This window comes from Eumetopias jubatus, unplaced genomic scaffold (assembly GCF_037043125.1).
Source record: "Eumetopias jubatus isolate StellerSeaLion01/CBP00866 unplaced genomic scaffold, mEumJub1_p1.0 scaffold_5, whole genome shotgun sequence".
Taxonomy (NCBI): Eukaryota; Metazoa; Chordata; class Mammalia; order Carnivora; family Otariidae; genus Eumetopias; species Eumetopias jubatus.
In genome coordinates, this window is record NW_028274811.1 from 84,901,414 (window position 1) to 84,924,045 (window position 22,632).

Here is a 22,632-nt window from a genome sequence, read left to right on the forward strand (position 1 = left end):
GTTTTGTATTTTGTGTCTAGAATTCAATTTTAAATCATTTGAACATAATGACTACTGAATCTTATTGTTCACATTTTTCTGGGGGATTTTTACTTGTCTTTTTTTTTTTTTTTTAAAGATTTTATTTATTTGACCGAGAGAGACACAGTGAGAGAGGGAACACAAGCAGGGGGAGTGGGAGAGGGAGAAGCAGGCTCCCCGCTGAGCAGGGAGCCCGATGCGGGGCTCGATCCCAGGACCCTGGGATCATGACCTGAGCTGAAGGCAGACGCTTAATGACTGAGCCACCCAGGCGCCCCTTTTACTTGTCTTTTTGTTGTATGTTATTTTATTTTACTGATGTTACTTATTTATTGCCTATAGTGAAATTTCCCACCTCTGATTTGATAATGTTTTCCTTTTCATAGATGTTTAACGGATAATGTTTAACAGATGTGTTTAGTATAATTTTTATTCTGCAACTTATTTTTAATTGTTAGTAATTTTTTTCTTTTCTTTTTCTTTTTTTTTAATGGACAGTTTCCTCAAAAATTACTTTTGATAATTTAGAAGGTCTGTATTATACGTTTTTTTTCTAAACATTCACTTCCTGTTTAAGTTTTGAAACTTAAGTCTATATTTCTTTGTTTACAAACTTTAGAAATAAAGCTGACTATTGACTCTTCTATTTGAAAAGTTGGGAAATGGACACAATTACACTTTTCTTACCAAATTCTCGTTCCTGATTTTTGTTAGTTTCCTTTAGGATTTTTGTCTAGTTTTTTTATAATTACATTATTGCATTCACATTTTGTAGCTCATGTCTTAATAGTTATGATATTTATATTGTTTTATAAACTTAACCACAGTGGTTTTGTTTTCATATTGTATTATTGTTTTTTCCCTATGATTAATTTTTTCTAAAGTTAAATTTAGATATTTTTATTTTTTAATAATTCTTATCTGGCTTTTAGCATCAGTGACTGACTACTGGTAACATCCCCTTATGAGGAATATTATTAACAGAATTATTACCATTAAGCGGAATTCTGTATAATAAAGCAATTCAAATGCCTGCCAATGGCCTACAGTATTTTGTTTATTAGGTTACAAAGAATTATCTTCCACAAATTATCCTGATCAACAGACAATTTATCTGTGCCCTGACCATTCCTGTGCCATAACCAAAGAGCCATATCTGCAAAGTGCTATACTAGTTTTATTGCAAATGTTGAAGTACATTTTTACTTTTGTGTTTCTTTATCAAGCAGCTGTTAACATTTTACTCTTCTTTCTTTATAACAAATATTCTAGCCACCCATCTAATTCAAGTTATATACCACCCAAACATTTTCTTGCCCACTCATACATTTCTTCTAGGCAGTATTTCATATTGCATTATGTCTGCTCTAATCCCTCTGTTGTTTTATCAGTTGAAGATAGGCCTGTTAATTTTTCCTTCCCTGTCATAATTGGCAATGCTACCATGCTATCTAATTCCAGTTTCAAACAATTAAAAATCTTTTAGTGGCATATATTTAATTCATGGTTTTATTTTGCATTTATGCCTCCCTCCGTTCCTTCCTTTCTTCTTTCAAAGAATATTTAGTAGCTGCTGTTTAAGGCATCACAGTAAATACCTAAATTAGTGAGAAAAGAGACATGACACTGCCCTCATGGAGCTTCCATTCTAGTTGGGGCGACAGGAAAAAACCCCAACAAGTATACATACAAATTAATAGTTGTTTTAAGAGCTGAGAGAGAATAGCTAGGATTAGATCCACATGAGATTTTGCTGCTTCCTAAAGGAAGAGATGGATCTTGCCATGTGAAGGAGAAGATGAGCTTTCAGGAAGAGTGAATATTCAGGAAACTGAAAGAACAAGAATGGTTCTGGAATTTATTTAGCTGGGTAGAGAATGGCAAAACATGAAGCTGGAAGGATAGATAGAGGATAGATGATCTGAGACAAATAGGTCTTAGAAAGAAATTTGGATTTTTCTTCAAATGAAAAGGAAAGGCAGTGTAGGGTTTCATGCAAGAGAATTGTACTTTCTTTTGCTACTTTAAGGGCAGTGGGTTGGAGAAGAGCATGAATAGAAGAGAGGACACCAATTTGCAGGTGTTCTAATAGTCTAAACCAGAGATAGTCATAACCTCCAAAAGGATTGGCAGTGGAGATGGAAAGAAGTGGGTGGATTTGTGGTAGACTTTGGATAGAGAATCAGAAAGACTTCCTGATGGATTGTTGGGGAAGGGTGACAGTTTCAAAGGAACAGAGACCTTTTTAGGAAGAGAGGGAATATTTATTAGTGGTATTAGGATGTTGGGAGTGGATAAAGCCGGGTTTTTGTAAAAGCTAGAAGATAAATGGAAAGTCCTGATAAGAAGTATAAGGAGTTTTCTAATAATAGAGCAGGAGTTTTTGAGGGTACGGGATTCTCTAGAGAGTATCCTGGGTCAGATTAGGAAATACTGAGGGCATTATAGGATTGATAATTGGGGTCATGATATATACCTTGGAAGGGTTGGACTTCCCACAGTGACTACAGTAAACAGGGCTCTTAGGCAGGATGAGATGTGCCTTTCTGGAAGGAGGAAGGCAAGCCGACTTAGTTGTGTCATCTTTAATGTTGGCTTCCAAGAAGGCTTCTCTCCTGGGCTGCAAAGACTCTTACATAGAATTTCAAAAATTTTTTGCTACAAAGAATTTAGAATATTTATTTTTTGAAGATAGGTAATGAAACACTGGTTCCTCTCATTTTTTTTTTTTTTCTTTTTTTGGTAGCCTTAACATTCTGTACATGCTATAGAATGTTTTCCCAATGTTGTGTTTTTTAGAGGGATATATAAATATATATATAAAATATAAATATAAAATGAAAAAGACAAAGCTATAAGAGTTATTAGGACATTTAGTTTGTTTTTAATCCATATTGTATAGTTTTGTTTTTCACTGTTTTCATCTTGGTTAAATTTTATATTTTAATTAATTCATTTTTAGAAGATTTTATTTATTTATTTGAGAGAGAGAATGAGTGGGGTGGGGGTGGTACAGGGGGATGGAGAAGCAGGCTCCCAGCTGAGCAGGGAGCCTGATGTGGGGGCTCTATCCCAGGACCTGGGGATCATGACCTGAACCTAAGGCAGATGCTTAATGACTGAGCCACCCAGGTACCCCTAAATTTTATATTTTAATGGAAGAGATACATCAGTTTTAAATTGCTTTGTGGTATCTAGAGCATATTAGTAGTTAGATTTTTGAATTTGAAAGTAAATATGATGAATTCATAGGCCACATTTTATTCAGTGTTCATAATAGCTTTTCATAGCTACAAATGGCCTTTCTCCCTAAACAAATGTCTTCGAAGGTTAACTTTCAAAAAAATGTATGTTAGTGTATCAAAAACCAGATTATCCAGTTAGACCCTGGTGAGTTCTGACTATGACTAAGAATTTGCTTCTTTTATGCTATTATTTTGGTTTAGGTGCTTATTCAGTTTTAATTTAGGATTATATTGGAACATTAACAATGAAGAATAATTCTGTTCATTCATAGATCAAAAGTAATAGCATAAAAAATTACTCCAATCTTCAGTAAATATCTGAAATCATACCTTGTCTATTTTTTAATCTTTAACGTGGATCTTACCTGACCATGATAAATCTCCAACAATTGTTTCTGAATAGAATTTTGAAGACCTATAGTGAAGGGTATTCCTCAGTTACTTTTTTTAGTATCTAGAAACTAGAATGTCTAATAACAAATGACTTGTTTTTCTAGCAGTATCCATATGCCCACTTGTCCCAAACCCACCATTACATGTTTCTGCTTTAAAGAAATGTGCTGGAAAAACCATTGAGAGCTAATGGTATTTACTAAGAAATGAGAATAGACAGGAATCCAGAGATTACCAGTATTTAAGACATAAGCAGCAAAGAGAAGCAGGTACAAAGATTGAGAAGGATTTTTAGGAAGTGGAGAAGACAAGTTGGTATGTTGGCATATGAGAAGCCATGCAAACCAAAAAAGAAGAGTTTCAGGAAGAAGTGAGTCAGCAGGATCAGATCAAATGCTAAGAATAAAGATGGTTAAATTTCTGTAGCATTTTGAACATTAGGAAATGGTGACCTTACTGAGGCAGTAGCATGGTATAGGCAGAAGCATTATATCAATGTATTGACAAACAGACAAGAAGTGGTAAAATGATGACTGCAAATGTGGACTCTCAAAGAGCTTAATCCCTTTCATAGAATACTGCATAATCTCTGATTACTAATTTTTAAAGTATTTGTACTTGAAGACATTAAATATGAACCATTCATAGCTCATTGTACAATTGCCAGAAACTTGGCATGTTTATATTAATGTCGTAATTTGTATAAAACTAAATACTTAATGTTCCTGAATACTTAAAGCACAGTAAAATGGAAACCTTTAATACACATGCTAATTTTATTTCTTTATTTTTTAAAAAGTCTTGGCTACTTATGATTCAGCAGACGGAACAGCTTAGTAGAATAATGAAGACACATGCAGAGGACCTAAATTCTGGACCCTTACACAGGCTCACGATGATGATCAAAGACAAGCAGCAGGTGAAGAAAAGTTTTATAGGTGTTCATCAGCAGATAGAAGCAGAGATGATCAAGGTCAGTCTTTCTACTCTGGAATTTTGTTAATGTGATTTTTAAATTCACTGAAATATTTTATCTTGTTTGACTTTAAAAATTGTTCATCATTTTATGATGAGAAATAGGTTTTGGTGTCTCTAATAAGTAATATTTTATTATTGAATATAAAACACAATTGATTATAAGATGTACTGTTACTTTATGTACTCCTCTGAAAGAAAAAGAATGCTGCCAATTAAACTATGATACAGTGCTTTCTTATCACTTAGAATTTTTATTTTTTACTTATTGAAATAGCTCTTTTAGATTTTATTATTTTTATTTTTACTATGCATATGAAAAAATATAGACAAAGTAAATTAAGATATTTTTAAATTTTCTTTACAGTGAGAGTTTGTCCCTTCCGGATAACTTTTTGTAATGAAAAACAGTGTTTTTCATTACAAAAATTTTGAATGTACAAAAGAAGAGAGAATAATAAAACAAACTCCTATTGACTGATCCACCCACATAGTCAAGATTTTTTTTTTTTTTAAATCTATACTCACCTACCTTTTCTAATACACTGGATCATTTTAAAGAAAATTCCAGGTATCATTTTATCCATAAATATTTTAGTATATTTAGAAATAAATACTCTTTTGAAAAAACTTAACCATATTATCATTAACCCACCTAAAAATAACAGTAATTCCTTAGGGTTATTAAATATCCTGATTGTGCTCAAATGGTTGTCATTTAAATGTTTTTTACAGTTGGTTCATTTGAATCATGACCCAAATGTGGCTCACACATTACATTTGAATAATTTTCTTTTAACCTGTAGGTACCTCCCCCCAACCTTTTTAAAATGCCATTTATTTGTGGAAGAAACTGGGTAATTTACTCTATGGAATTGAATTTGTTTAATTTTTGATTTTATTGTTATCATCTTTTGATGTGATTTCACATACTCCTTTATCTTTTAATTTTCCTGTAAACTGCTTGATAAAATTCTGGCTATTTTCGGGGGGCAAGAATATATCATAGATACTGGTATAGACTTCCTGTTTTTTTCATATTTGAGCTATCTAATGTCTTCTTGTTTATCTTTTGTGCTGTTAAACTTGACTAATAGGTTCTAGTGCTGCCAGACTGATCAACCTATTGATAAAGTTTCCCTTCAGCCATTCACCAGTAGTTTTAGAAACAACTGATGTTTGCTGCTTAGATCCATTATTTTAGTAGGGGTTATAAAATGGCAGCATTTTACTTCTATCATTCCTAATGTGATTGTTAACTGTAATTTTTCAATAAAAAGTTTTCTTACATCAACTATTTGGCTACCCTGAGGTATAGTTCATAAACAACAAACAGGATAAATGCTTGCTTTTTACAATTAATTAACCAGTTTGGAGAACAATGAATTGGTTCTTTAGCAACTTCAAAAGTTAAGAATTCCAGTTTCCAGTCTGGCATGTAAGAAGTTTGGACGTTGTCACACCATCCTAATAAAGAGTTAAAATTTGAACACATTGAAAAATCAACAGCTCTTCTTAGATCCTTAAGAGAAGTGAGGTGACAGAGCCATTGGCTCCCCCTAAAATTGGAGAGACAGACAAGTAAATACAGAGAATCACAATTTACCAGAGCAAAAACCTCTTTGGGAAGCAGTGCTGTGTATAGGAACACCTGAACTGTAACTGACAAGTTCTGGATGCTCAGTGTGGACAATTTTGACTGTTAAAAACTCCAGGAGGAGTCACTTATTGAGAGGCCTCTGCACTTCAGTGAGTTTAACATCCCAGACCTCTACCAGGTTCTCACAGTGAATATTGGAAAAAAATTTCATGCTCCAGCAGGGGGAGGGGAAAAGGAACCATTTTGATATATGTCAAAGCATTCTGTCCTTAATAAAGTCTGCTCTCAGGAGAAACTGTTTACCCTTAACCTAAGTAATCTGGGGGGAGGAAAATTCATAACTCCTGCTCACTCTGAGTGGGGAGTGGGCTACTCAGCTGGATAGCACATGTGAAGTTCATAGCCAGAGGCACAGACTTAGTAAAAGACTGAGACCTAAACATAGGGTATAAAATGCTTCCCCTTTTCTGACAGCTTCTCACCATATTAGTAGAGGCCTATTTAATCAGTTTCTTTTACCTGGTACATCCTGCCTAGCAATCAAGAAAAAATAACAAGGGATAGCAAAAGGCAAAAATACACAATTGGAAGAGACAGAACAAGCATCAGACCCAGACACAGTAAGAATGTTGGAATTATCAGACCAGGAATTTATAACAACTATGTATAATATGCTAAGGGCTCCAATGGGTAAAGTAAAAAGCATGAAAGAACAGATGGGTAATGTAAGCATAAAGATGGAAATCCTAAGAAAGAAACAAAAGGCATTCTAGCATTCTAGAGAGCAAAAATACTGTAACAGAAGTGAAGAATGACTTTGATGGGCTTAATAAGAGAATGGGCACAATTAAGGAAAGAATCTCTGAAAATGATACTATATCAGTAGAAATCTACAAAACTGAAAAGCAGAGAATAAGGACTGAAAAAAAAATGGAACAGAATTAACCAAGAACCGTGGGGTAATTACAAAAGGTGTAACATATGTATAATGGGAATACCTGAAGGAGAAGAAAGAGAGAAAGGAACAGAAGAGATATTTGAAATGATAATGACTGTGAATTTCCCTAAATTAATGTCAGACACCAAACAGCAGATCCAGGAAGTTCAGAGAACATCAAGCAGAATAAATGACCAAAAAACTACCTTTAGGTATATCAATTTCACACTACAAATAATCAAAAATAAAGAAAAAATCCTGAAAGAAGCCTGAGTAAAAAAGCACCTTACCTATAGAAGAACAAATATAAGAATTACATCTGACTTCTCCTCGGAATTAAGTAGGCAAGAAGGTAGTCAAATGAAATATTTAAGTGTTAAGAGAAAAAAACCCACAATCCTAGAATTCTATACCTTGTGAAATTATCCTTCAAAAGTGAAATAAAGACTTTCTTAGACAAATGAAAATTGAGGAAACCTGTAGCCAGTGGATTGAGAAGGAAAATGATATAGGTCAGAAACTCAGATCTATGTAAAGAAAGAAAGAGCATTAGGGAGGGGCGCCTGGGTGGCTCAGTTGGTTAAGTGGCTGCCTTTGGCTCAGGTCATGATCCCAGGGTCCTGGGATCGAGCTCCACATAGGGCTTCCTGCTCAGTGGGGAGGCTGCTTCTCCCTCTCCCTCTGCCTGCTGCTCCCCCTTCTTGTGCTTTCTCTCTCTCTGACAAGTAAATAAATAAAATCTTAAAAAAATAAAAGACCATTAGGGAAAGAATGTGAAGATAAAATAAAAACTTATTTTTCTCATTCTTGATCTAACGGGTAACAGTTTATTGAAAATAGTAATAGCAACAATAAAATTCAGTTATGTACAATCATGTATCTTGGGTGTGTATGTGTGTATACATACATATATAAGTTTATATATGCTTATATATAAGTGAAATGAATGACAGCAATGATATACGGGATAGAAAAGAGGTATTACGATTATATTGTTATTGTAAGGTACTCATACTACCTGTGAAGTGGTATAGTGTTCTTTGAAAATAGGCTTGCATTAGTTATAGATACATATTGCGAACTCCAGGGCACCTACTAAAAAAAAGTTAAAAAAGAAATATAACTGATATATAAGAAATGAGAGAGAATGGAATTGTATAAAATATCAAAACCATAGAAAAATAATGGAAGACAAAAATGGGAATAAATAACAAAGGTAACAAATAGGAAGCTAACAAATATGATTGCCATTAACCCAGGTATTTAGATAAGTTCTTTGAAAGTTAGTGGTCTAAATGAGTCAATTAAAGGACAGAGATTGTCAGAGTGGATTTACAAACGACCCAACTATATGTTGTCTACAAGAAACCCATTTTAAATATTAAGACACATACAGATTGATAGTAAATGGATGGAGAAAGATATGTTATGCTAACCCTAATCAAAGGAAAGTAGGATTGGCTATATTAGTTTCAAACAGAGCAGTCTTCAAAGCAAGGAAACTTATTGGGGATAAAGAAGGGAATTACATAATGATAAAGGGGTTAGTTCTCCAAGAAGACATAACAATCCCTAACTTGTATATGCCCAACAACATAAGTTCAAAATACTGAAGGAGCTGTAAAAACTGATAAAATTGCAAGAAGAAATGGATGAATACTCCATTACAGTTGGAGACTTAACACCCCCCCCCATCAGAAATGAACAAACCCAGCAGGCAGAAAATCAGTAAGGACATAGGTGAGCTTAATAGTACCATTAATCAATTAGATACAGTGAACATTTACAGACTGTTTCATTGAATAACAGCAGAATCATATTCTTCTAAAGCTTACATGGAAGATTCAACAGATAGACCACATTCTAGACCATAAATCATACCTTAATAAATTTAGAAGAATAGAAATCTTCCAGTGTCTGCTCTGAGACCACAATGGAATTAAAATAGAAATTAGTAATTGAAAGATAGCTGGATTATAGTGTACTTCTGTTTTCAACTTTTTGAGAAAACTCCATACTGTTTTCCAGAGTAGCGGCAGCAATTTGCATTCTATCCAACAGTGTAAGAGGGTTCCTCTTTCTCTGCATCCTCGCCAGCATCTGTTGTTTCCTGTGTTACTTTTAGTGATTGTGACTGGTGGAGGTGATACCTCATTGTAGTTTTGGTTTTCATTTCCCTGATGATGAGTGATGTTGAGCATCTTTTCATATGTCTGTTGGCCATCTAAATGTCTTCTTTGGAAAAGATTAAACAAAATACTTCTAAATGGCACATGGATCAAAGAAGAAATCTCAAGAGAAATTAAAAAATATTTTGAACTAAATGAAAATGAAAATAAAACCCATCAAAATTTGTAGGTTGCAAAAGCAGTGCTTAGATGAAAATTTATAGCATGAATGTATGTTAGGAAAGAAAAAAGATCTAAAATCAATCCTCTAAACTTCTACCTTAGGGCATTAGAAAAAAAAGAAAGAGCAAATTGAATCCAAAGTAAGCAGAAGAAAACAAATGATACAAACTAGAGTGGAAATTAGTTAAAGTGAAAACATAAAACCAATAGGAAAATCAACAAAATCAAAAGCTGGTTCTTTGAAAATATCAGTAAAATCATTAAGTTTGTAGCCAGGTTAACTAATAAAAACAATGTGGGCACAAATTACTAATATCAGGAGTGAAAGAGGGGACATCAACTACATAGTCCATATTAAAAGGGTAATGAAGGAATACTGTGAACAACTCTATGCCCACAAATTTGATTTCATACAAGAAATTTGGCAATTCTGTGGAAGACACAGTCTGCTTAAAACTCACACAAGAAGAGATAGACGATTTGAATAGGCATATATCTATTAAAGTTATTGAATCAATAACTAATAACCTTCCAAAACAGAAAGCACTAGGCTCAGATAGTGAATTTTATCAAATATTTAAGGAAGGAATCATACCAATTCTCTACAATCTCTTTCAGAAAAAGAAACTGAGGGGGTGCCTGGGTGGCTCAGTTGGTTAAGCGACTGCCTTCGACTCAGGTCATGATCCCGGAGTCCCGGAATTGAGTCCCACATCAGGCTCCCTGCTCAGCGAGGAGCCTGCTTCTCCCTCTGACCCTCCCCCCTCTCATGTACTCTCTCTCTCTCATTCTCGCTCTCTCAAATAAATAAATAAATCTTTAAAAAAAAAAAAAAAAGAAACTGAGGGATACTTCCTAACTAATCCAAGAGACCACCATTACCAAACCAGACAAAGATATTAGAAGAAAAGAAAACTACAGTATCTCTCATGAGCATAGATGCAAAAATCTGCTGGTACAATATTTGAAAATCAGTTAATGCAGTCCATCACATGAACAGATTGAAAAAGAAAAATCCCATGAGCATGCAAATAGATGCAGAAAAATCACTTGACATGCAGAAAAATCACTTGACAAAATTTTACAAAATCAGTACACATTCATGATAAAAACTCTAAGTAAACTAGGAAAAGAGGAAACCTTCCTCAACTTGGTAAAGAATATCTACAGAAAACGTACAGCTAACATCATAAGTAATGGTAAGAAACTTGAAACTTTCCCAGTAAGATCAGAAGCAAGTCAAGGATGTTTCCTCTTACTGTTGCTTGTTAACATCATACTGGAAGCCTTAGCCAATGCAATAAGACAAGAAAAAGAAATATATACAGACTGGGAACAATGAAATAAATCTCTTTGTTTACAGATGACATGACTGTTTATGTAGAAAATCCAAGAAAATCAACAAAAAAACTGGGAATTAGTAAGTCATTATAGCAAGGTTACAGGATACGATGTTACCATACAAAAGTCAGTGACTCCTATACATCAACAATAAACAAGTGGAATATGAAGTTAAAAGCACAATACCATTTTCATTAGCACCTCCAAAAATGAAATACTTAGGTAGAAATCTAACAACATATATACAAGATCTATAGGAGAACAACTGAATTCCAATGAGAGAATTCATAGAAGAAATAATTGGGAGACATATCCCATGATTGTTGATGAGAAGACTCAATATTATCAAGATGTCAGTTGTTCCCAGCTTGCTCTTTAGATTTAACACAATCCCAATCAAAGTCCCCAATAAGTTATTTTGTGGATATTGAAAAACTGATTCTAAAGTTTATATGAAGAGGCAAAAGCCCCAGACTTGTCAACAGAATATTGAATATGGTATATTATTTAATGCTCAAAGAAATGAGCTATCAAGCCAAAAAAGACCCAGAGGAAACTTACATGCATATTACTAAGTGAAAGAAGCCAATCTAAAAATTTACATACTACATGATTCTAACTATATGATATTCTGGATAATACAAACTATGGAGACAATAGAAAGATCAGTGGTTGCCAGGGGTTAAGGGAGTAATTTAAAATTTGTTCTTTTTTTTTTTTGACAGGTTACAAAGACAGAATTAGAGAAATTAAAATCCAGCTATAGACAGTTAATAAAAGAAATGAATTCTGCCAAAGAGAAATATAAAGAAGCTTTAGCTAAAGGTATGGAAAAGTTATGGAAAATTATTTTAGTCATTTTTATTCTCATCATTTGAAGGTTGTCTTTATGAGTAGCAGAATGATTCCACTTAGACCAATTCACATTTTAAAAATATCAAAATATGCCAAAATAGACTAATTGTCACACTATTTAATACGTCTTTTTATTTTTTTGTTCTTTTAAAATGATGTAAAATATTTTTAAGTAGTTCATACTAAATGGAGTTACATTGCACTGGTAATAGAATGCAAAGAATGTTTAAAATTTTCTCTCCACCATCAGATTTACTTATTTAATACTGAATACTGAATAAGAAAAATAGGGTTGTGTTTGTTTAGACACCTTTTTTAGTCCTCTTTTTACCTGTGGTATTTAAAAGCCACTAAAAGACAAGGTTATTTTATAGCATTATTTTGCTTTCATAGCTTAATTTTCTGTGCCTATATTGTCCTAACATTTTCATAAATGGAAGTAAGTAGAAAGAGAAACATTATTTATATTTTAAACAAGTGTTTATGGTTATGAGTTTTTAAATGTGAGTAAACAGTCTTCATATTTAAATTTTTTTAATTGTATAAGTTGGAGGTTTTAAAAAAAAATTCTTCCTGTCTAAATATAAGCTTTATTTAGCAGCTCCATCTTCTTTTTCTCAACATATTTTCTCTTGGTCTTCTACTTGTTGTGTATATATTCTTATTTTCCTGAGGTAAATGAAATAAATAGCTCTATATTTGAATATATCTTGTACAATGAAAATACTATGTTTTTGTTGTTAATCCCAGTAGACTAAAAGAGATCCTGATTTGGATGCATTTCTCCCTCCTTCCCTTTCTTACTTCTTTCCTTTGTCTCCCCCCTCTTCCTCCTCTGGCTGCTCTCTGCTTGCTTCCTCCCTTTCCTTCTCTCTATCCTTCCCCTTTCTCTTGCTTTCTCTCTGCTCCCCATTTTCCTGCCAACACTTTGTTTCCCTCTGTTCCTGTCCCCACCCCTCACACATTTACCTCATGTTTCTGCTTTTTGCAGTGTTTCTACTACTTTTTTTAGGGAAGATGAAGCTGTGTTTAAAGTTTTCTTATTTCTGCTTTTTTTTCATGTACCTCAACCAGTATTTTGAGATCATGATCTCTTTATTAATATAAACATATCTTTTAAAATACTTTTGTAATTCAATTATCTTAAATTATTTAAGTGGTAAAACAAAAAAATGGCATTGTATAAAGATCATATATATATATATATATATATATATATATACATACACACATACTTTGGAGTCAGATAGTATTGGATGTGAGTTCCAACACTGTATGATTATTTCATAGATTTTCAAATTTCATATATCTAATTTTAATTCCTTTATTATTTTAAAGAGAGCTTTAGATAATCGAGAAATATTTACTGAGCATTTGCTATCTTTAAGTTATTGAAATTCAAGCAGTATTTCCTAGGCATTCAAGGAGCTTACCCATTTCTAGTTGATATTCTTATTTATGAACTGCAAGTCTTAACCTCTTTCAAAATTCAGTTTATGTACAAGAGGTCCCTTGCTTAAAGAGTAGTTTAGAAGTAGTTTTGCATGTTAAGCATTACTACTTAATCTGTCAAAATAGTTAATTTTTATAAAGTGTGTTATTTAATGCATGGGTAGCATTCTCAAATTATTGCCCTGTATTAAAAATATCCCTATTTAAATTCACCCAGAGCAAGTGATGACTTAATCCAACTGTATTGTAATTCAGGTATGCTAAGTATTTCACTCTAGGTCTGTATCTGTTGGAGAATGATTAGTTAAAAAAAAAAAATAGATATTTACTCCCTAGTCTTTGATATCCATTTTTTAGTGATATAGTTTATTTTGCTTTAATAAATGAAATCTAATTCTGATGTAATAAAATTTTAAATAGTTCTTGTACATAGTGCTTATATTATCAAATTTTTTTCACAGATAATAGTTCTTTATTGTTTTTTTATTACTTTTAATCTAGATAAAATACCATTTAGTGTTGTATTAATAGTAGGAAGGCAGCTAGAAAATTTGAAGATTCTAGTTTGTTTTTTTTTTTAAGATTTTATTTATTTATTTGACAGAGAGAGACACAGCTGGAGAGGGTACACAGCAGGGGGAGTGGGAGAGGGAGAAGTAGGCTTCCTACAGAGCAGGGAGTCCAATGTGGGGCTCGATGTGGGGCTCGATGTGGGGCTCGATGTGGGGCTTGATCCCAGGAGCCTGGGATCATGACCTGAGCCGAAGGCAGACGCTTAACAACTGAGCCACCCAGGCGCCCCTGAAGATTGTAGTTTTAATTGGTCCCAAGAAGTGTTATTATTTGGCTGAATCTCATGAATTTATTTACATTTCTCCTTCTAAAAGGAGAATTAGTGATAATATTTTCCTATTTTCAAAAATTTGATTGGTGTCATTAAGTCAATTTATAACCCATAGAGTACGTATTTTTAAAATAAGTTCTTATATGATTGTGTTCGATACTTGACACATATGTAAATTTATCTTTTTATAATCAAAACTATCATGTTTTGTGAAAAAGTATAAAATTATATTTTTGAACACTTTGTTTCTGTTATCAAACTACTTTTTATGTTTAATGTGGAAATAGGGTTTCTATTGTGAAGTAATTTACTCTGTAAGGATAGTAAAATTTCCAACATTTGCAGACTTTATGTCAGAACCTTAGTTCATCTGTATAGGCCAGACCAGGGTAGTTCTGGCATGGTCTCTAGGGATTGCTGGGCACTGACAGTGAATACCCTGGCTGTGGTTCTAGCAACCATGGATATTAGGAGTTCTTAAGACCCAAGTCTCACATACAGCTTCCAGTTAGAGAAGACAAGCCTTTAGGGGAGATAAGGCTTTGCGGGGAAACAAGGCCTGAAAATAATTCCTGTAGCAAGGGTTAAATTCTGGATTTGAGAATGGGTTGGGAGTTAAAGACTCAGTTACTGCAACTGGAGGTTTAGCACTTACAGTCGATCAAGAGGAAGGCTGGGTTAATGCTTAAATTCCAGATTCCTGACCCCTGCTGTGTGGATTACACAAAATACTTTAAATTTTGAATATTAAAGTTTTTATCCAAAGGAACATTAGTTTATGTTGTCTAATGTAAAATATAACAGTAATTTGCAACATGAATGTAGCATTTTAATTAATTTTTTGGTAATATATCTTAAGTATTAAACTTGTTTTGCTCTGTGCTGAGCTGAGAAAGCAAATATTTGTCTTAAATTGACTTGGACTAATTTGAACATTAGTCTATTGATTATTATTTATAACATGTAAACTGAGAACAACCAAAATAATTTTAGTTAGCCCTATTCAACTGAAGTTAATAATTCAGAGTGTTTCTTGATAGCAGCATAGAATAATGAGTTCTTGAATATAAAATGCACAGGTTTTACTTTTCTATTGCAGATTAAGTTCTGAATATACAAGTTGGTTGAATACCTGTTTAGGTTTAGCCATAAAACAATTTTGTGAATCTATAAAGCTTGTATCTGAACTAAGGTTTTGACATAATGCCTATAAATGTTGGCAAAATTTTCTATCACATTTATCCATATAAAAAGTAAATGACCTCACAAAGGAACTCCTGCACGATCATGTTGTCTATGAATAAAGAAAGTTTAACTTTCCCTTTCCAATCTGGATAGCTTTTTCTTGCCTAATTGCCCTAGCTAGAACCTCCAGTATAATGTTGAATAGAGGTAGAAAGAGCAAAGATAATTGTCTTGTTCCTGAACTTAGGGGAAAAGTAAAAATTAAGTATTAAGTTAGCTATAGTTTCAAAGTTTTTATCAGGTTGAAGTTCCTTTCTATTCCTGTTTTAGAGTAGATGTTGGATTTTGTCAAATGCTTTCTTTATATCTATTGAGATAAATATTTTTTCTTCTTTTTGTTTGATATGAATTACTTTGATTGATTTTCACGTTTTAAGTATTATACCATCTTACATTCTTGGGATAAACTCCTTGGTTGTGATGCACTATCATTTTTTTATATTGTTGAATATGGTTGACTAAGTTTTTTTTTCATAATTTTTATCTATATCTTTGTTTCTTGTATTTTTATCTCATTTTATTTTAAAGATAATGCTATTCTGTGGATGGTTTCTTCCTGTTCAACAAGAAAGATTTTTGTTCAACTGGTAATATTTCTTAAATATTGGTAGAATTCACTTGTGAGGCATCTGGGTTTGTTTGTTTTTATTTTTTACTTTTTGGCAAAGATTTTTAAACTATAAACTCAAGTTTTTGAATTGATGTAAACTCTTTAGTTTATCTTTTTCTTTTTGAGTTTTAATGGGTTGTATCCTTCAGGGAAATGTCCATTTCACCTAAGTTGTTGAATTTTTTGCTATTAAATCGTTTATAATATTTCCTTATTCACCTTTTTAATTTGTAAAATCTGTGGTGACTTTCTCTTTCCCATTCTTTTTCTTTTTTTTGACATTTTCTTCCATTTATTTTTTTTAAATTTTTTATTGTTATGTTAATCACCATACATTACATCATTAGTTCTTGATGTAGTGTTCCATGATTCATTGTTTCTCTTTCCCATTCTTGATACTGGTATTTTAATGTCTTTTCTCTTTGTTTCTAATCATTCTGGCTAGAGGTTTATCAATTTTATTAATTTTCTCAAAGATCAGCTTTTGGCTTTATTGTTTTTTTTTTCCTATTTTTCTGCTTTCTATTTAATTGGCTTATGCTCTAATCTTTATTATTTCTTTCCTTCTGCTTGTTTTAGGCTTAGTTTCCACCATTAAAAAAAAGTAAATGTTCTTAATATGGAAGCTAAAATAATTGATTTGAGAACTGTTATTTTTCTACAGGAATTTTGTGTTATAAATTTCCCTAAGTACTGTTTTAGCAACATTCCAAAAATTTTCATACACCATCTTCATTTTCATTCAATTAAAAATACTTTCTAATTTCCCTTTTGTTTTTCCTTTGATCTATAGGTTATTTAAAAGTGTGTGGGTTAGTTTTTTAAACTTCTGGCATTTTTCTAGAGATATTTATATTTTTTATTTGTAATTTAATTCCATTTTGATCTGAGGATATTTATGACTTCATTTCTTTAAATTTATGTGTATATGTTATTTGGCCCACAGTATGGTCTGTTTTGATAAATGTTTCATATGCACTTGATAAGAATGTGTATTCTCCTGCTTTTGGTTGGAGTGGTCTATATTGTCAGCTTTTGGTCCAGTAAGCTAATTGTGTTTTTTGATTTTTTTATGTTCTTACTGATTTTTCTGTTTACTTGTTATATTAATGATTGTGTGAGGGCAAATGAAATCTCCCACTGTAGTTGTGGATTAGTCTATTTCTTTTTGTATTTGTCAATATTTTTCTTCATGTATTTTGAAAATCTGTTACTAGGTGAATAAGCAGTTATGATTATTATATCCCTTGATGACTTGACCCCTTTATCATTATAAAATGACCTTTATTATCCCTGGTAGTATTCTTTGTTGTGTTATCTATTCTACCTGATATTAATATAGCCATTCCAGCATTACTTTGATTAGTGTTTACATGGTATATCTTTTTTTTTCATTCTTTAATGTTTTAGTCTTTATTTTTGAATTACATTTCTTGTAATCACCATATAGTTAGGTCATGCTTTTTTATCTTGTTAACCTCTACCTTTTAATGGAGATAATTAGACTATATTTAATGTGACTTTTGATAATGTTAGGTTTAAATCTGTCGTCTTGCAGTTTGTTTTCTCTTTGTTCCACGTATTCTTTATTCTCCTTTTCATTTTATCTGCCTTCTTTTGGATGAATTGAAACATTTTCTTAAGATTCCTTTTTATCCCTTTTGTTGTCTTACTACCTATAACTTTTTGTTTTGTTATGTTATCTTTAATTTACCATAGTTTATCTTCAGGTGCTATTATAATGCTTTGCTTTTTTAAAAATTTTTTATTGTTATGTTAATCACCATATATTACATCATTAGTTTTTGATGTAGTGTTCCATGATTCATTGTTTGTGCATAACACCCAGTGCTCCACGCAGAACGTGCCCTCTTTAATACCCATCACCAGGCTAACCCATCCTTCCACCCTCTTCCCCTCTAGAACCCTCAGTTTGTTTTTCAGAGTCCATCATCTCTCATGGTTCGTCTCCCCCTCCGACTTACTCCCCTTCATTCTTCACCTCCTGCTATCTTCTTCGTTTTCTTTTTTCTTAACATATGTTGTATAATGCTTTGCTTTTAACATGAGACTCTTACAATGGTATAGTCTTCTGGTCTGTGTGCTATTATTGCAATATATTTTACTTTTGCATATGTTTGTAAAGTCCACCCTACCTTGTTAATATTTTTGTGTTCGTTTAGTCAGTTATTTTTAAAATTACAATAGAACATCTTATATATTTATCTATGTAGCTGTCTTTTCTAGCATTTTGTATTCCATCTGGTATCATTTTACTTTTGCCTGAATGATTTACTTTAATGTTTCTTATTAAGTCTGTAGGTAATAAATTCTTTGAGTTTTGGCATGCTTGAAAAAGTTTTTATTTCACCTTTGTTTTTGAAATAAATCTTTATTGGGTATAGAATTCTATTTTGGCATTTTTTTTGTCTTCAGATCTTTAAAGATGTTGTTCTAGTATCATGTTATGGAGAAATCTGCTCTAATCTTTATCTTTGTGCTCTGTGCATTTTATTTTCTTTTGGTAGCTTTTGGAATTTTCTTTTTATCATTGGTTTTAAGCAATTTGATCATGATGTATATTGCTGTAGTTTTTTTTTTTCCCCTTGTGTTTGTGGTTTTTGAGCCACTTGTATCTGAGACCTTATAGTGTTCATCATATTTGGAAAACTTTTATCCATTACTTCTTCACATATATTTTCTGTCTCCCCATCTCTGTTCTCTCTGTTAGAGACTCCTGTTACATATATACTAGGTTGCTTGTAGTTGTCTCACAGCCAATTGATATTTCTCATTATTTCCCCCCGTCTTATTTTCTCTCTTTCTTTCTTTTTAAACATTTATTTATTTATTTTGAAAAAGAGAGAGAGTACATGAGTGCAGGGGGAGGGGCAATGGGAGAGGGAGGGAGAGAGCGAGAATCTCAAGCAGAGCATGGAGCTGGAGGCAGAGCTTCATCCCAGGACTCTGAGATCATGACCTGAGTCAAAATCAAGAGTCAGACTTTTAACCAACTGAGCCACCCAGGCATCCCTCTTTCTGTTTCATTTTGATTAATTTCAATGGCTATATTTACAGGTTTACTAATCTTTCTTTCTACAATGTCTAATCTGCCTTTAATCTCATGCAACATAGTTTTCATTTTAGGCATTGCAGATTATGCCTGAATAATTGTGATTTGGGTCTTTTCTTAAAAGGTATCTACTTAACACTTTAACCTAAGGTTAGCATCTTAGTGGACTTCATCATCTTTTTTCATTTGTTCTGAGAGTTGTATGAGTTTATTCATTCCCAGATTTTTTTATTTTGCTATAATCTTCCACTTATTTATGTTGTAAAAAATATGCATAATCTTTACCTATATACCTACATGCAGTTCCTTTGTCCATATGCCATGTAGCGTTTTTTTTCCAAAGTCAAAAATATTTTTTAAGAGTAAATGTAATGTATGGTAATTTTATAAAATGTAAGCAATACCGTATTAAACATATGGTTTTGGATTAAGTGAATTTAAATACAATTTTGCTTTGAAGTTTTATAGTTCGCTTGAAGATATACTGAAGTATCAGAAAAGATGTTCAAAATAACTCTCATAGTTATATATTCTTATATAGCCTATTTAAATGATTCTATGTGGCTAGAATTATAGTAGGGTTTTATATTTACCAAGCCTCAGAATACCCACAATAACATTTGTAGGGGTTTCTCTTACATGAGTAGAAGTCTGAATGCTTTTGCTTTATCATACATCATATCTAGAAAAAAGAAGATGAGATGAGCTACTCCCCATTACACATGCCTATAGCAGTCAGTCTAGTGAAGTTTAAAAGAAGCTCTCTTCACCCACTTTTATAACAAGAGTAGGGAAACAAACTCTCCTTCAAATTTTCTTTCTTTATGGGAAACAAAACAGAGGGCTAAGAGATTTGTAAACTCCCTGAGTATTTACAAGCCCTCACTTATCCTATGCAGACAGAATAAGAGGATACCTACGGCTAGAACTGTGGGGAGTTAGCCGCAAGTCTCATTCAAAAGTAAATTTTTCTGTAATTGGGAAGTAGATTTTCTTAAATTGCCTCTTTATGCATTATGAATAGTTCTGTGGTATTTTATAGCCAATTAAAATTGATTAGATCCATTGAGTTGTCTCTTTAGAGTACTTTAATTATGAAAACCAGTTTGAAATGAGTCCAGATTTGAGACAGATGGTTAAATTTATGTTTAAATAAATCCAAATTTAAAAAAAATGAATAAAACTTTTTAAAGGCTCTTTTAGTTGATTTTCTCATTTTTAGTCCAACAAGAATGGCACCTGGCCTTTCTGTTCAATAATCTCTAAATCTTGGAGACTTTTAAAAATTAGAATCTTGTGTGCATGGTATATGGAGGTCCTCTAGACAAACAGTCTGAAATTCAAATTTACCTCTCAGTTCAGGAAAGAAATCCATTTTGGATACAGGACTTGCTAAAGACCAAAGCCGAGTTCAAGCTGTGTTTGTTGATCATCATTTCTATTGATGTAGCTTGCAAGTGAGAAGTTTTCTTTTTTGTGGGGGGGACCTACTTATTAATACATGATGTATCAGCAGCTAACTTATGGCATGAATGCTTTTTGCTGCCTGGAGCTTAATATGATAGGAACTTTACAAGGTCATAAAGAGTAATGACATTCTTCATTGTTAATCTGATTTGCTTTGGGTTAAAGTTGCGGAAATTGGAGTGACAGTTATAATATCCTCATTAGATGCTGAAATATTATGTGGGATGGGATATGCTACATGATTTGTTTATTCAGAGAACTTCCTAAAATTAAAATTAAAGCACAATAATTTGATTTGTCCCTATTTTTCTTAGTTTTATTGAATAAACAAACCTAAGTTTCACATACAAAGAGATTAAGAGAAATGATATCCTTTTGCTGATTTTCCTCTATATTTTATAGGTGAGCTCCTTAACAATATTAGTTTTGGACTTGATTACTAGAAAGATGATATAAACAGATGCAGAAGGTAAAATTGTAAACTTTCTATAACTTTTAACTTTGTAAAAATTTTATTTAAGCTTAAATTTATTTTTTAAGAGTAAGAACCGTATCAATTTATGTATTTTCTTTTTATGTGCCAGGCACTGTTATTTACACTAGGAATATTGTAGATAACAAACCATACAAAAATTCCTGCCTCTATCAGCCTTACATTTTAGAGAAGAGAGCTAATTAATACAACAAGTAAGTGAAACGTATAATATATTAGATGGTGATGAGTACCATGGAGAAAAATGAAACACGGTAGGTGGATAGGATGTTGGGAGGATGATCAGGTCAGGCTTCATGGAGAAAGAGACGTATCAATGAAGAGTGAAGGAAGCGAGGAAGGGACGAGTACTCCAGGTAGAGGGAATAGCCAAAGCAAAGTCACTGAGATGAGATCATGTCTGGCATATTTGAGGAGTTGTACAAACGCTTGTGTGGCTGGAACTGGGGTCTAATAAAGACACGGAGGTATGGGATGAAATCAGAGAGGGAGAGCGATGGTGAGGGAGGGAGGCCCAGATTTTGTAGGGTTTTGGTCGTTCTTTTAAAACACTTCAGCTTTTACTCTTATAAAATGGGATGCCATGGTGGGTTTTGAGCAGAAGAGTGACATGAACTAACTTACATTTTAATAGGATAATTCTGGCAGCCTTGTTGAGACTATGAGGCGTGGAAGGAGGATGGAAGTAAGGAGATTACTTCCAGGCAAGGGCTCATGCTTGCCTGGACCTGGGGTGATAGTAACAGAGGTGGTGAGAAGTGGTCCGTTTCTGGATATACAGTTGATTCTTGTTATTTATGGTAGTTATGTTCTGTGAAATCACTCTGAACACTAAATTAGTGTTAGCTGAGCACTAAATCATTGCTCCTACTGGACATAACTTAGGGCGTTAGGTTCCTATAAGCACAACATTTTTTTTTAAGATTTTATTTATTTATTTGAGAGAGAGTGAGCATGAGGAGGATGAGGGGCAAAGGGAGAAGCAGACTCCCCACTGAGCAGGGAGCCCCATGCGGGGCTAGATGCCAGGACTGGGATATCATGGCCTGAGCAGAAGGCAGACGCTTTAACCAACTAAGCCACCCAGGAACCCCAGGTCACAACATTTTTGATGACTGATCCAATACATCATCCTGTTTTGTGTATCTGTTTAAATACACCTTCTTTAGTATATATTGTCATTGATTCATTAACATTGAACTCAAAGTCAACAGTGTTACAACTCATGACTAAACAAAGCTATCTGACACATATTTTCTCTGTAAAACAAGTGATAGTCTTCTCTATCATAAGAGTAGTAGACAGCGCTTGAGCACTACGTTTAGCCATTTTAGACAGCAGAATCATCAATTAAAAGCACAAAAATGCAATCGGTGTGGAACTAAATAGACTGCAAAATGGACAGCTTACAGCACGGGAGCCGAAACAAAAAGGCAGACGGAGCCTTGTTGGACCTCACTTGGGAACGTGTGTATCAAATGACCCCTTTGCTGCTCTGCACATGCGCATATCTGCGATGGGCCTGGAAAGCGCTGTGTGTACTGATTGTGGGGTTACAAATAATTTTAGGGGGTAGGCGAGTTCAGAAATATGGAATTCCTGAATGTACATATTGAAAATAGAGCCTAAAGGACTTGCTGATGAATGGGATGTAGTATGTGTGAGAGAAAGAAGTCAAGGATGATTTCAAGATTTTTGGCCTGAACAACTGGAAGGATGGTGTTATTTTT

General features: G+C 33.2%; 1 protein-coding gene across 2 annotated transcripts in view; it reads left to right on the forward strand.

The window, feature by feature from the left end:
* Positions 1 to 22,632, forward strand: part of FER (FER tyrosine kinase) — a 427,371-nt gene that overhangs the window by 66,830 nt on the left and 337,909 nt on the right. For both annotated transcript variants that reach the window (XM_028102607.2, XM_028102608.2), the window contains 2 exons: positions 4,459 to 4,632; positions 11,589 to 11,688. In XM_028102607.2, coding sequence (XP_027958408.1) covers positions 4,459 to 4,632; positions 11,589 to 11,688 — 274 coding nt within the window. The remainder of the gene's footprint in view (positions 1 to 4,458; positions 4,633 to 11,588; positions 11,689 to 22,632) is intronic.